The sequence below is a fragment of the Saimiri boliviensis genome, chromosome 11 (assembly GCF_048565385.1).
Source record: "Saimiri boliviensis isolate mSaiBol1 chromosome 11, mSaiBol1.pri, whole genome shotgun sequence".
In the NCBI taxonomy this organism is placed as follows: Eukaryota; Metazoa; Chordata; class Mammalia; order Primates; family Cebidae; genus Saimiri; species Saimiri boliviensis.
Genome location: NC_133459.1, coordinates 42,679,591 through 42,692,870, shown reverse-complemented (window position 1 = coordinate 42,692,870; position 13,280 = coordinate 42,679,591). Strand labels below are relative to the sequence as shown.

Sequence of the window (13,280 nt, the reverse complement as noted above, 5' to 3'; positions counted from 1 at the left end):
GTAACCATGTTCAGGGACCCGACCCCCACCCCCAAACAGACGGGAACTGCTCCATTCACGTTTTTTACTAAAGCACCCACACAAGTTTCTGTGCAATGTACAAACATGAGCCGGCCCTGGGGCTCCTGCCTCCTCTCTGAGACAGGGAGGCGGGAACCAGACTTACTGATCTAAGCCCCACCCGCCTCCCATGCAAAGACCAAACCCAAGATCCCAGGCAGCGACACAGCATCCCCTCTGGTCCCCTCCTGGGGCTGCTCCTCATCAGGGGGCACACCAAAGCTTGCCCCCTGCAATGTTGAATGAAAAAGGTTTCCCCTCCCCTGGGAGCAAGGGGGTTCCCAAAATCTGAGAATTCCCCCTGGAAGAGACACTGCCCCCTAGACATACCTCCCACCCTTCCAGGCCCTAGGGGACTCAAGGGGGGGGAAACTGAGGCACAGAGAGGTAGAGTGACCTAGCCCAGGCCACTCCGCGAGGCAGTGCAGGGGCTGGCCCGACCCTGACAGTGACTGGGGCTGGGCTAGGGGGAGGGGATCAGGAAGGAAGGTTGACTCCAAAGAGGGCCACACTTGAAGAGCCTGTCCAGGCAGGAGGCCCCTCAAAGTGGGTTCTGAAACTTCCAGGTGTAGCTAGGAGGCCTACTGAAGACCCTCGGAAAACAGAGCCCACAGTCTCAGTCCTGGAGGTCCTCCAGAGAGCAGCTGCCAGCCAGGCTGTGGTCAGTCCTCTGGCAGGCAATCCTCGGCACCAAGAGCCTCTGTCCGTTAGTGTCAGCCCCGAGGGGGCCATGACGGGGGCCGCCCAATGTCCACTGTGATATTGGTAAAGAGTGGTTGCCGAGACACCTCCAAAACCTGGTACCGCACTGACCCAATGCCATCCCGCTTCATGGTCAGCTTCGTGTTCTGAATCTTGGTAAACCTAGATAGGAAGGAAATGATCTATATCAGAGCTAACTAACCACTGTAAACTAAATATAAAATCCTACACCCCCCAACCAACCAAATGGACCCCCTGTTGGCCAAGGGGATCCCAGAGAAACTTTAAAAACGGAGTTTCCAGCCATGATGGGAAGGGACGTCAAACATGCCTTGTTATTCCCACATCCTTCTGCAGTTTAGACACAACAAATGACCAGCATTAATGTCAAAGCAGAGACTCAAGACTGACAGAATGCATTCTTTGTGTCACTAAGGCACCTAATTATAAATAGGACCTAAGGCCACGCCAGACAAGGGTTAAGTCGTGCACCTCTGCACTTAAAGAACGGACTATGCTCTAACTGCCACAAGGGCTTTCTTTTTCTGTGGCAGCTAAACAAGTACTGGACTTGAGATAACCAATATTAAAACAACTTGCACAACGTGGTAATATATTAAAGCTAAAAATAATAGGGAAAAAAAAACAATTTGCAGCTCACCCACTGCCAGACAAATGTTGACCCCTCTGCCCCTGTTCTCCAAGCCACAACTATAGCTTTGGTGGGACAAGAGACTGATTTCAGTAACCTTCTACTGATGAGACCATCTACCATGGACTGGTTCTAGCCCGTTTACAGAGGCTGCACACTTGAATGCTTTTGTCTTTTTGACAGACAGGGCCTAACAGCCTAACTGCAATATATTTAAATATTAAGCCTCCACCCTAAGGTGAACAAGGGTGGTGTATAACATGCATATCTGTTCAATATGCATATGTCAGGACCCCTGCCATAAATATTCATAGCTCCTCTGATAATCTGTTGACCAATCCATTCAACTAAAATTCCTATCTTACTCCTCTCTCCCTCATAGTGCCTGTTAAGGCTTTGGCTTGAGGCTCTTCTTCCAAGTCAGTGGGTCCTTCCAAGCCGGTCTGCAGATCGTAACCCTTTATAAAGGAGAAATAAAATCTCCTTTTCAAAGTTATTGATCCAGTTTTTGTTGTTTTTTTTTTAAAACAGAGTCTTGCTCTGCTGCCCAGGCTCCTAGGGTGCAATGGCGAAACCTCAGCTCACTGCAACCTCCTCCTCCCAGGTTCGAGCGATTCTCCTGCCTCAGCCTCCCGAGTAGCTGGGATTACAGGTGTGCACCACCACACCCAGCTAATTTTTGTATTTTTAGTAGAGATGGGGTTTCACCATGTTGGTCAGGCTGGTCTCAAACTCCTAACCTCAGGTGATCTGCCAGCCTTGGCTTCCCAAAGTGCTGGGATTACAGGTATGAGCCACTGCAATGGCTGATCTAGTGATTTTTAAGTTAACACCACCAAACCCAATATGGGCTATCTGGTGCCCAGGCTTAAGCCATCCTGGCCTCTTCCAGGGTCGACTTGACAGGAACCCTTCTGCTCTTGCATCGGCCCTCAAAACATAGATCTCACCTGTTTCAGTCAAAAAACAGAAATCTGACACCCTCATAAATCTCCTCTCAGCTCAGACTTTTTTTTTTTTTTAAAGACAGATTCTCTCTCTGTTGCCTGGACTGGAGTGCAATGGCGTGATCTTGGCTCACTGCAAACTCCACCTCCTGAGTTCAACTGATTCTCCTGCCTCAACCTCCTGAAGAGCTGGGATTACAGGTATGTGCCACCATGTCTAGCTTTTTTTTTTTTTTTTTTTTTTTTTTTGATATGGAGTCTCACTCTGTTGCCTAGGCGAGTGCAGTGGTGCAATCTTGGCTCACTGCAACCTCTGCCTCCTGGAGTCAAGTGATTCTTCTGCCTCAGCCTCCCCAGTAGGTGGGATTACAGGTACCCGCCACCACGCCCAGCTAATTTTTTTGGTATTTTTAGTAGAGACAGGGTTCACCATTTTGGCCAGGCTGGTCTTGAACTCCTGACCTCAGGTGATCCACCCACACTGGCCTCCCAAAGTCCAGGGATTACAGGTGTGAGCCACTGTACCCAGTGTTTTTTTTTTTTTTTTTTTTTTTTTTTGCATTTTTAGTATAGACAAGGTTTCACTACGTTGGCCAGGCTGGTCTCAAGCTCCTGACCTCAAGTGATCCACCTACCTCGGCCTCCCAAAAAGCTGGGATTACAGGCATGAGCCACCGTGTAAGGTCAACTCAGACCTTTCTAAGCCTGAGACCAGGCATCCCACAGGCACCTCAAGCACACTGTGTCCTGCATCAGAGGCATCATTTTTACTCCCCATGCCTGTGCCATTTTCTCTGTTCCTCGTCCTTTAGTGACTCTTTCGCCAGTTATTTACTGAGCACCACCATGTGCCAGGCTGTGCCTAAGCACCAAGGCTACCACCATGGCCATGACAGGTGGGGTCCTTCCTCCCAGGGCAAGCTGGCTTCTCCAGGGGATGAAGGTAACAGGGAAAACATCAGAGTGCTAAGAGAGACAAGAGGGCATATGTGACACTGAGCTGAGGGCAGGGGGAAAGCACTCCAGGCAGAGGTCAGAGCACATGCCAACCCTAAAGTGGGAATCAGATTTTGCAAAGCTGAGTGGTTAAATCTGAATGAGGCACATGGAAAGCAGAATATCAGCTGGGAGGTTCAAGCACCCTGTGTAGGGGCAGGGCTCTAAGTGAGCGGCTCATACTTTCATTGTCAGAATGAAATGTGTAAAGGCTCTGAGAAATTTGTAACCCAGTTCAGGGGGCGAGCCACTGTAGTAGTCCAGGCAAGATCCCAGAGGCTGGACTAGGGTAAGGGTGGTAAAGGGGAAAGCAAATGGACTCAAATACGTTTCAGGGGTGGCAGTGATATGACTTGCTGATGGGTTTGGATATGCAGAGTGAGGAAAAGAAGAATCTAGAACTCTCAGATTTTAGGCAACAGGAATTAGGTAGAGAGAATCACCATTGACAGAGTTCCTTAAGCCAGAAACTTCCTATCTTGCCACTTCCAGAACCAAGCCAGACATGTCTAACTGATGGTGGCCCTAGGCAGGCGACTCCTGAAACAGGACCAAGGCTTCTGGCATGTGCTTGTGTTTCGATCCTCCCAGTCGTTCTGAGTTCAGCTCAGATCTCCCTCCTGAGCCAGCCAGTATGGAACACCCTCCCCGAGATGCCCTGAAGCCCCTCTTCTCTCAGTCTGTCACCCCTTTCCTGCTGACCATGGTTTTCATCAGAACTGCTTTTTCATCAGCTCCCTGCACTCCCCAGTGCCTCATGCTTCTGCCAAGCACCAACCCCACACCAGTGCCACAAACCACCTCCCCAACTCCTACCCGCTGTGTTCAGAGTAGGAAAACCCTCCTTCTCAAGCTGGGGACCCAGCACCTCCATCCCCAGGCCCAGTCCCATCATGCTCCCTCGGACTCCATCGATTCCTTCAGGCCTGGTCGACTTTCTCTCCTGCTCCTCCCAATGGCTAAGCCAGGCTTGCACCTTTCTGAAGCTCAAGCAGCACGCCCTTTAAACCCAAATCTCACCCCCAAACCCCCGCCTCTCCCTGCTTCAAGTCTTTCCACGGCTCCCGAGTCCTCTGGGACAAAAAAGTTGAACTCCCATCTGGTATTCAAGACCCCTGACACTTACATGGTGAAATGGCAAAAGAAAAAAACAAACCCCTAACATCCAGCCCTGACTTTCCCCCTGGCCCACTGTCACTATCAGTCCTCAGAGATCTTAAAACCAAATAGTTTAGGACTCTTGGTATATATATATGTTCACATTCCAGACTCTTCCAGATATGACTCTCCTTATGCAGGCTGGCTTCCTCTATTAGCCTGGGTAATCTAACACTGTGCCTAAGGTAGGTGTGAGGCAAAAATTTATTAAATTAATAACTATTTCAAACTCCAGTTTACCATCACCTCCTCCAGGAAGACTTCCATCACCAATCCTTCCCTTTTCTGCCAAGAGAGCACCTTGCCGTGATCACCTTGTGCTAAAACTGCCTGTCTCCGTGACTATCTCCCTGCCTAGAATGAACTTGGTAAGGGAGAGCAGGGATTGGGTGTGACTTCTCTGGGTCTCCTACCCCTAGAAAGTTTAGCACAAGTCTCAGAGCAGCATCAGGAAGCCCAGGAAGCCTTTGTTAACATTTCACACACCCTTTAGGCCTTTCTCCCAGCCAGCCCCAGATAGCAAATGTGGCTACCTCCTAAGAGATACACCCACCTCCTTCCATTTCAGAGGGGTGGGCACTGTCTTTCCACACCCTCTTCCCATACTGCTCAGGCCCCCTTTTTCAGGTCTGCAGAAGCTGTGCCCAGCACCCACTATCTCTTGTCCTATCTGCCCCGGCAGGGGTCCCACAGGTACACAAGTGAGCTCTGTGAGGGCACCAAAGGGAATGCAATCTACTCAACAACTATTTGGGCCCTGACATTAAATTCTAGTCATCTCTAGGAATCAGGCCAGGGGTAAGTGATATTGGGCTGAGGCTGGGCTGGGGGTTGGGGGACAACAGTCGAGGTGCCAGCAGTCACCTCCAGGACTCAGGGGCCTTGGATCACCTCAGGGAATCAGTAGCACAAGGAGTCACTTCTTTGGAGTCAAGGATGCTTGGTGGTCCCCCACTGGGGGGTCAGGGATGGGGGCACTTGGAATCAAGAGTTGGAGATATTGGGAAGCCACCTCTAGGGAGTAAGGGGTGAGGGTGCTGGGGTCACCTCTGGGGACTAGGGGGTGAGGCTCCTGGCTGGGGTCACTCTGGGGAGTGGGGGTGAGGGTGCTGGGGTCATCTCTGGGGAGTGGGGATGAGGGAGCTGGGATCACTCTGGGGAGTGATGTGAGGGTGCTGGGGTCATCTCTGGGGAGTGGGGGTGAGGGTGCTGGGGTCATCTCTGGGGAGTGGGGGTGAGGGTGCTGGGGTCATCTCTGGGGAGTGGGGGTGAGGGTGCTGGGGTCACTCTGGGGAGTGGGGGTGAGGGTGCTGGGGTCATCTCTGGGGAGTGGGGGTGAGGGTGCTGGGATCACTCTGGGGAGTGATGTGAGGGTGCTGGGGTCATCTCTGGGGAGTGGGGGTGAGGGTGCTGGGGTCATCTCTGGGGAGTGGGGGTGAGGGTGCTGGGATCACTCTGGGGAGTGATGTGAGGGTGCTGGGGTCATCTCTGGGGAGTGGGGATGAGGGTGCTGGGATCACTCTGGGGAGTGATGTGAGGGTGCTGGGGTCATCTCTGGGGAGTGGGGGTGAGGGTTCTGGGGTCATCTCTGGGGAGCAGGGGGTGAGGGTGCTGGGATCACTCTGGGGAGCAGGTGGTGAGGGTGCTGGGGTCATCTCTGGGGAGCAGGGGGTGAGGGTGCTGGGTCACTCTGGGGAGCAGGGGGTGAGGGTGCTGGGTCACTCTGGGGAGCAGGGGATGAGGGTGCTGGGTCACTCTGGGGAGCAGGGGGTGAGGGTGCTGGGGTCATCTCTGGGGAGCAGGGCGTGAGGGTGCTGGGTCACTCTGGGGAGCAGGGGGTGAGGGTGCTGGGTCACTCTGGGGAGCAGGGGGATGAGGGTGCTGGGTCACTCTGGGGAGCAGGGGGTGAGGGTGCTGGGTCACTCTGGGGAGCAGGGGGTGAGGGTGCTGGGTCACTCTGGGGAGCAGGGGGTGAGGGTGCTGGGTCACTCTAGGGAGCAGGGGGGTGAGGGTGCTGGGTCACTCTGGGGAGCAGGGGGTGAGGGCGCTGGGTCACTCTGGGGAGCAGGGGATGAAGGTGCTGGGTCACTCTGGGGAGTGGGGGTGAGGGTGCTGGGGTCATCTCTGGGGAGTAGGGGGTGAGGGTGCTGGGTCACTCTGGGGAGTGGGGGTGAGGGTGCTGGGTCACCTCTGCGGGTTGGGTTCATTATGCTTGTCGCGGTCGTGCTTGATCATGCGGTAGCGGCCGATTCGGATGTCTGGGCGTGAGATCTTCATCCCAGTCAGGGAGATCCTGAGGATGGGGACAGACAGACTAGAATGGGCCCGAAGAAGGGCAAGGAGCCCCACCCAGTCTGCATCTCACCCTCACCCACCCAGCCTATTCCCCACCCCGTGCTTACTCACCGGTTGAAGATGTCATCATCCTCACCACCCCAGCCCCAGTACTCATTGGGGAAGCCATTGATTCTCAGAAACTGAGCCTTACTCAGGCCTGACACACCTCCGAAGTAGCCGGCATAGGGCAGCCTGTGGCATGGGAGAGCAGGTGTCAGTAAGCCCCAAGGGGACTCCAGGGGAAGGACCAGAGACAGGGTCGGGGGGAATGTCCAGTGGGGTCCAGGGAGTATCCAGCCTCACCAGTGGGGTCTGGGGCTGGAACCAGGAGCAAGTGGGGCTCTGGGGCTGGAAGTGGGCCAGCATATGGCGGGGGCAGGGGGACTGGGTGTAGTTGAGAAGAGAGCCCTCACCGGAAGCCAAACTTGTCCATGGCAATGGCAAAGTGGCGGGGCTGGTCGCCACAGCGGTATAGATTGCGGTCATCCATGGGGACCAGGTCCACATCGCTGAAGATGAAGCAGTCATAGGTGGCGTCCTCCTTCAACGCCTCTAGGAAGCCCACGTTGAGCAGCTTGGCCCGGTTGAAGGTGTCCTCACCATGCTGGGTTGGGGCAGGGGCAGGTCAGCTCTGGGCTTGTGACCAGCAAGCCCCTGCCCCTTTGCCACGCTCCAGAGCAGTCCCTGGGGGTCTACCAGCGCCCTCGCTGCATGGCTCCACCAGACTCTCAGGATCCAGTCCAGCTTCTCACCTGGGATTTGGCCACTGCCCTCAGATCCTGAGGCCCAGCCACACGACATCCCTCAGCAGCCCCAGAATATGAAAGACTCTTCCTTGCCTGCAGGCCTTGGGGTTAGCAGTACCTGTGCTTGTCACACTCAGGGCTGGAGAGGCTCCTCTGACCAAACTTCCCCACTCCAGTACACTTATTCCTTCCTTCCCATGGGCTTCCTTTCTGCCAATACCCATTGACACTGTCATGTGGCATTCTCGTCTTATTCACTCATTCAAACACACCCCATGGCTCTCTCTCCTTTGTGCCAGCAGGGATTTGAGAGATGGCCAGCCCTGGTTCCATCCCTGCTGTGTATAGAGTCATGCAGTGAGACGAATAACGAATGCCCCAAACGACCAGTGTCTAAGATGCAGGAGCCGTGGGGATTATGCCACTGAGCCTCAGGCTCCCTAGAGCTGCATCCAGCTGCCTGGGCAGCCTCTGAGACCAAGACAGGGCCGGGCTACATTCACTTGTCTCTCCAACAAAATGAGAAGCAGAGGGCCTCTAGGCAGTCACAGTCCAGCGAGCCTGGGATCCCCCAAGAATTAGGGCTCCAGGGGTCCTGGCCATGTAGGCCTCAGCACCAAACTCTGGACATAGCAGGAAGCATTCAATGGGAGGAGCTGACCTGAGCCCCTGCCCCAATCCACAATCTCCAGGTGAGAGCCAGAAAGGTTCCTGGAGAGGGAGTCAGTGAGTGGCCTTTCTGGAATGAGGAGAGAAAGCCCCTCCTTTCTACTAGCAAAGCCACTGCCGGGAGAGGTGGGAGCTGCTCCCCTCTGGAACCCTGACCTGCCCAGGCCCGCCAGCTCTCTTCCCTCCCTCTCCTGCACCTTCTCTTCCCACAGCCCTTGGAGAGACTGTGCTTTCCTCCCAGCTCATCAGCACTCCTTCTGACCTCCCACCAGCCCTGTGTCTCTCCCACATGGCTCATAAACATGCTCAATCCTCTCCCATCTGAAAAAACAAACCTCCCTCCAGCCACCACCCTACCTTTTGCCTTCCCTTCTCAGCAGGGACTTTTTTTTTTAAAGAGTTGTCTCTAATTGGTTATTTTCATTTCGTCAAATCCGATTCCTTCTTCAACCCACTGCAATCTGCTTCCGCCCCCACCATGCCCCTGAAATGGCTCTCGCTGGGCCCACCTTGTTGCTAAATCCACTGGACGAGTCTTGGTCCACATCCCTCCTCACACCCCCACAGTGCTCATGCAGCTGCCACGTCTCCTTCCTGACACTGACTGCTGGGCTTCCGGGATCCCACACTCCCCTGGGTCTCCTCCGACCCTTCTGGCCAATCCTCTCAGCCTCTGTAGCGGCCTCTTTTTCCCTCCATCCCTTAAGTGCTGGCTTTCTCCTCCCCATGCCCCGTGCTCCCTGGCAGGTCAGACATTGTTGGTTTTAGGGACCAGACCATGTACATCCTGGTGCTCCCAGACCCCTCTCTCCATGCAGACCTCCCTTCTGGGTCCAGACTCATTTGTCTAACTGCCTGCTAAACATGTACTTCCCACAGGCACTCAAACTCATCACACGCAAGAAAGGATTCAGAGTCACACTCCCCCAGAGCTGGCCCAGCTCCTGTGTCCCCATCTCACTCACAAGCACAGCCAACGGCCAAGGCGGAAACCCTCGCGTTGTCCTGACGTAGCTCTTCTCTCACTCTCCACTACTTGCGTAACATCCCGCTTCTTCCCCGCAACTCCCACCCCATTCATCCGCAGGGTCACTACCTCTTTCCTGGGCATCATCCTCTCTCCCAAATGGGCCACGCTGCCTCTAATCTCCCCTCTCCATCCACACTCCATATGCGCCCAGAGCAACCCTTCTACAAAGCAAACGTACAAGTCCCTCTCCCCTTATAACCTGCCATGCTGCCCTGCCACCTTTGGGCCGGACTCACTGCCAGCGGGCCTCCCAAGGCACTTCTCAGTTTGACCTCCAATTCCTCCAGCCACATCCTTGCTAACCAGCCACATGCTGGACACCACACCTCAGCCAATAGTTCCTGAACACGAGGCCAGTCCTCTCACTGGGCCTGCATCCTCCAGGTCCCTCTGCCTAGAATGCTGGCTTCCTCAGCCCCTCACGCCTATTCATCCCTTAAGACCCATCTCAACAACTGCTTCCCAACAACTGCCTTCCATGTTCCACGGCCCCCTGCTCCACCTCCACCTGTGCCCCATCCTACTGGAGGGACCCATGTCCAAGTCTAGGAGGCCTCTGTGGTCGGGCCAGAGGAGCCTGCATCAGAGGTCCCTTCTGGGACCTAGTGGCCAGCCCTAGCCAGGCCCATCAAAGGCCTTAAGATGCTGAGCTGAGTGCTGGCCTCAGGCTGGGCTGGCACCTATCCCAAAGGGTTCTGCAGGCTTCATCCTTCTTTCAGGGTCCAGCTCCCTCTCCTCAGGGCCCTCAACACCTCCTCCTCCAGCATACCCTAGGCCTGCACCACCATGGAGTGGGGGCTGCCAAGGGTAGAGAGTGGGGCTCAACCCCTTCTGAGACCATGCACACACCTGCCAGTGTGCATGCCAACATTCACACACACACCCCTCGACGCACACACAAACAGACTCCTACGCCCAGGTACAACCACATATCCACATGGCCATGGGCAGACAAGGACCCACAAATGCCCCCAACCCACACATACACCAATAGGCACACAGGCCCCGCATAGGCACCTGGTTGATGACATAGACGCCGTAGCGCAGCCGCTGCCGCCTCAAGATGGGGTGTAGATAGTGGAGCCAGTAGCGCAGGTGGTGCTCCCGGTGTCTAAAGGGGATGATGACCGCCACCGTCTGGGCTGGGGTGCAGTCGGGCGGTGTGTATCGGCCGCCCATGAGCACGCCTGGGTTCTCCCTCTGCACCCGCTCCAGGGGCATGGGTGAGGTGAACTCGATCAGCAGTCTGCCCACTGCAAGCAGGACAGTGTCAGGAATCAGGGCGTTGGTCAGAATCCACAGATACCAGCCCCCACCCTCAGCCTGGGGGTGGGCTAGGAAACCCCAAGAATAGCCCTCTTAGACCTGGACCCTTGACACCCCCATGAGTCTAGACACCTTTTCTCTGTCAAACTGGTAAGACCCTCTTTTCCCCAAAGGCAGGCCCTACCCTCCAGGCTCACCAAGACCAGGTGGTGAGTCAGAACAGGGTGGCAGCACGGGAACCGTGGGACCGGGCCGGGCACTGGGGACCTCAGGGAGCCCGGAGCTAGGGGCGGTGGCGTTGGGCCGGGAGCAGTTGCTGCTGCTGCTGGCAGCTGGGTGGAGGGCACGGGCAGGGCCTCGGGCACTGAAGCGGCTGAAGAAAGCCAGATGCTGGGCGTAGACGTCAAAGTAGAGGATGACGGCCACGAGGAAGTGCAGCAGGCAGAGAAGGAGCACAGCCTTGCAGACGCGCTCCAGCGTCCCCCCCAGCAGTCTGCTCATCCCGCAGGCGGCCGCTGGCCCGCCCAGTGGGCCCGGGCATCCGGCTGCCGGCCTGAGCAGGGTAGGAGAGAAACATATCCAGCAGGTCAGGGCGGGACAGGCAAGACTGCCCACCCACCTCCCGCCCAGCTTCGCACACTCATGGGCCACACCCCACACTGACCTGCTCATACCCTTTCACACTCAGCGACTCACATTATTCACCTGCAAACGGACACCCAGGCACAGTTCCCAGCAACTCCGTTAAGTGCACATCCTCAAGCATACCCCACTACTAAGCCACATACACTTACTGTCCTCCACCTCACTGACACACTCAGGCACCCTCACTGCACAAATCTACACACTCACACCTTCCCGGGAACACAGACATGTGAACTCTGACCACAGTGGTTTGTACCTAAGTATGGAAATATGTTTATCTATAGACCCTCCTGTGCACCAGTGCCCCTGAGACGACATCCCACAGGGCAGCATCCTCGACCCAGAACTCACTGCTTGGGGAAGGGGGAAGACAGACAATACTGTGCACCTACCATGCAGGAGCACTTTCTACTCATGACTTCATTTAGCCTTTCCAGGAGCCACGCTAGGAAGTGGTTTGCTCATTCAGATCCCAGCAGCAAGCAGGCCCAGACAACTGGGACCAGGCTGGGAAGTTCCCTCAGCATCCCGGGGCCCCAAATACGGACTGGATGTTTACGTTTTCCCTTCCCACTAGAGCAAAACCTCAAAATAAAGGCTGGGGCAGGGGCACCCCTCACTTAAGTAAGACCTCAAAGCCAGCCCCGTGGGACTGGGACCAGGACTCTGGGCCCTGCCCAGCACAGCTGGTTCTGATTCCCAGAACAGGGGATGCTTGGGCCTGGAGACAGCACAGCTCTGGGCTTGGCAGGAAGGGGTCTTGCCTGGGCGATGGCTCCAGCTATGGTTCCAAGAGAGCGGCAGCCACTTCTGGCAGTGCTTCAGGGTGCGGGGCGAGTCTCACAGGCACACAGAATCACAGGGACACCCTGGTCCCAGCTAGTCATCCACACTCAGACACATAAACTACAGAGTCACAGACACACCCGGGTGACAGTAACACACGAAGTCCCACACTCACAAACAAAGCCCCTGCTCCTGGACTTCCACAGCCATACATCCAGGCTCCCAGGCAGCTCACACCCAGACCCACGTGCAAACATTCCCACCCTCCCTCCGGCGCAGGGGTTCTGGGTCAGGCTGGCGGCCAGGCTGAAGGGTGCGTTTGGGCGGGGCTGGCAGGCCGAACACGTGGCACCCGGGGACGGACAGGCCGCACAGACCGGGTGGGTGTGGAGCCTGGGGGCAGAGGAAGTGGGTGGAGGACAGGGGCCGAGGCAAAAGCCAAGGGGAAACGTGAACGTAACGCCTCCCCGCGCCACGAGGCCGGGGCGAGCGAGGACAATGAGAGAGGCCGGCTGGGCGCGGGCGGAGGAGCCCAGGAGGGGCGCCGGAGTGGGGGCGGGGTGGGGGCAGCCAGGCCGGTCTGGCCGCCAGCGCCTCTCTCACCGGCTCCTGGGTTGGAATCTGGGGGCCGCGCTCGGGGTGCCCTTCGCGGGGCCGGGTCTGGAATCTCGGGGCCCTGGATGGGGGCTGCGCGCACCCTCCTCTCACCCGGCGCTCGGGGCTCAGCAGGGGACGCCGCTCCGGCTTGGGCAGGGCTCCCGGCTCCGGCGGCTGCGGACGGTTCCGTCCCCCATGGCCCGGCCCCGCCGCCTCCCGCCGTCCGGTCAGCGGCCACCGCGGCCCCCGGGTCGCCTCCCGCCGCCGCCGCCGCCGCCGCCGGCCATGGAGCCGAGCCGCCCCGGGGGGCAGGGCGGGGCCGGGCGGCCGGGCAGACCCACGGACCGGCGAACCCAAGGACCACAGCGCCGCCGCCTCCCTCCCGCGCTACGGCGCCTCGGAGGGGCAGGCCTGGCCCGCGCGCCCGCGCGCGCGCGCCCGCCTCCAGCACGCCCGTACCCGCCGCGCGCCGCTGTGAGCCCGCCCTGCCCGCGGCAGAGCCGGGGCACCCAGGAGACAGGGACCCGAGAGGGGCGGAGTAAATGGGTCAGGCTTGTCCAAGGGGTGGGCTTAGAGGTCGGATCGGCGAGCGGGTGCGGACTGTAGAGCCCTTTAGCGGGGAGTAGGGATTGGATCCGAGTGCGAGCTCCACAGGACGGGGGGCCTGGAGGTTGGGCGGACTGAAGCAG

General features: G+C 57.1%; 1 protein-coding gene across 3 annotated transcripts; it reads right to left on the bottom strand.

Moving 5' to 3' along the window:
* Positions 1–50: 50 nt before the first annotated feature.
* Positions 51–13,007, bottom strand: B4GALT2 (beta-1,4-galactosyltransferase 2). 3 transcript variants are annotated; one of them, XM_039474458.2, is made up of 7 exons: positions 12,703–13,007; positions 10,761–11,116; positions 10,315–10,550; positions 7,266–7,456; positions 6,922–7,044; positions 6,704–6,808; positions 51–924 (listed from the first exon to the last, which is right to left on the bottom strand). In XM_039474458.2, exons 2-7 carry the CDS (start codon positions 11,062–11,064, stop codon positions 774–776), a joined length of 1,110 nt encoding a protein of 369 aa, XP_039330392.1. In that variant the 5' UTR covers positions 11,065–11,116; positions 12,703–13,007; the 3' UTR covers positions 51–773. The 3 variants fall into 3 exon arrangements, with proteins under 3 accessions (XP_039330392.1, XP_039330394.1, XP_039330393.1); XM_039474460.2 differs by having other exon boundaries at positions 12,692–12,966; XM_039474459.2 differs by lacking the exon at positions 12,703–13,007 and adding an exon at positions 12,598–12,657.
* Positions 13,008–13,280: the final 273 nt, after the last annotated feature.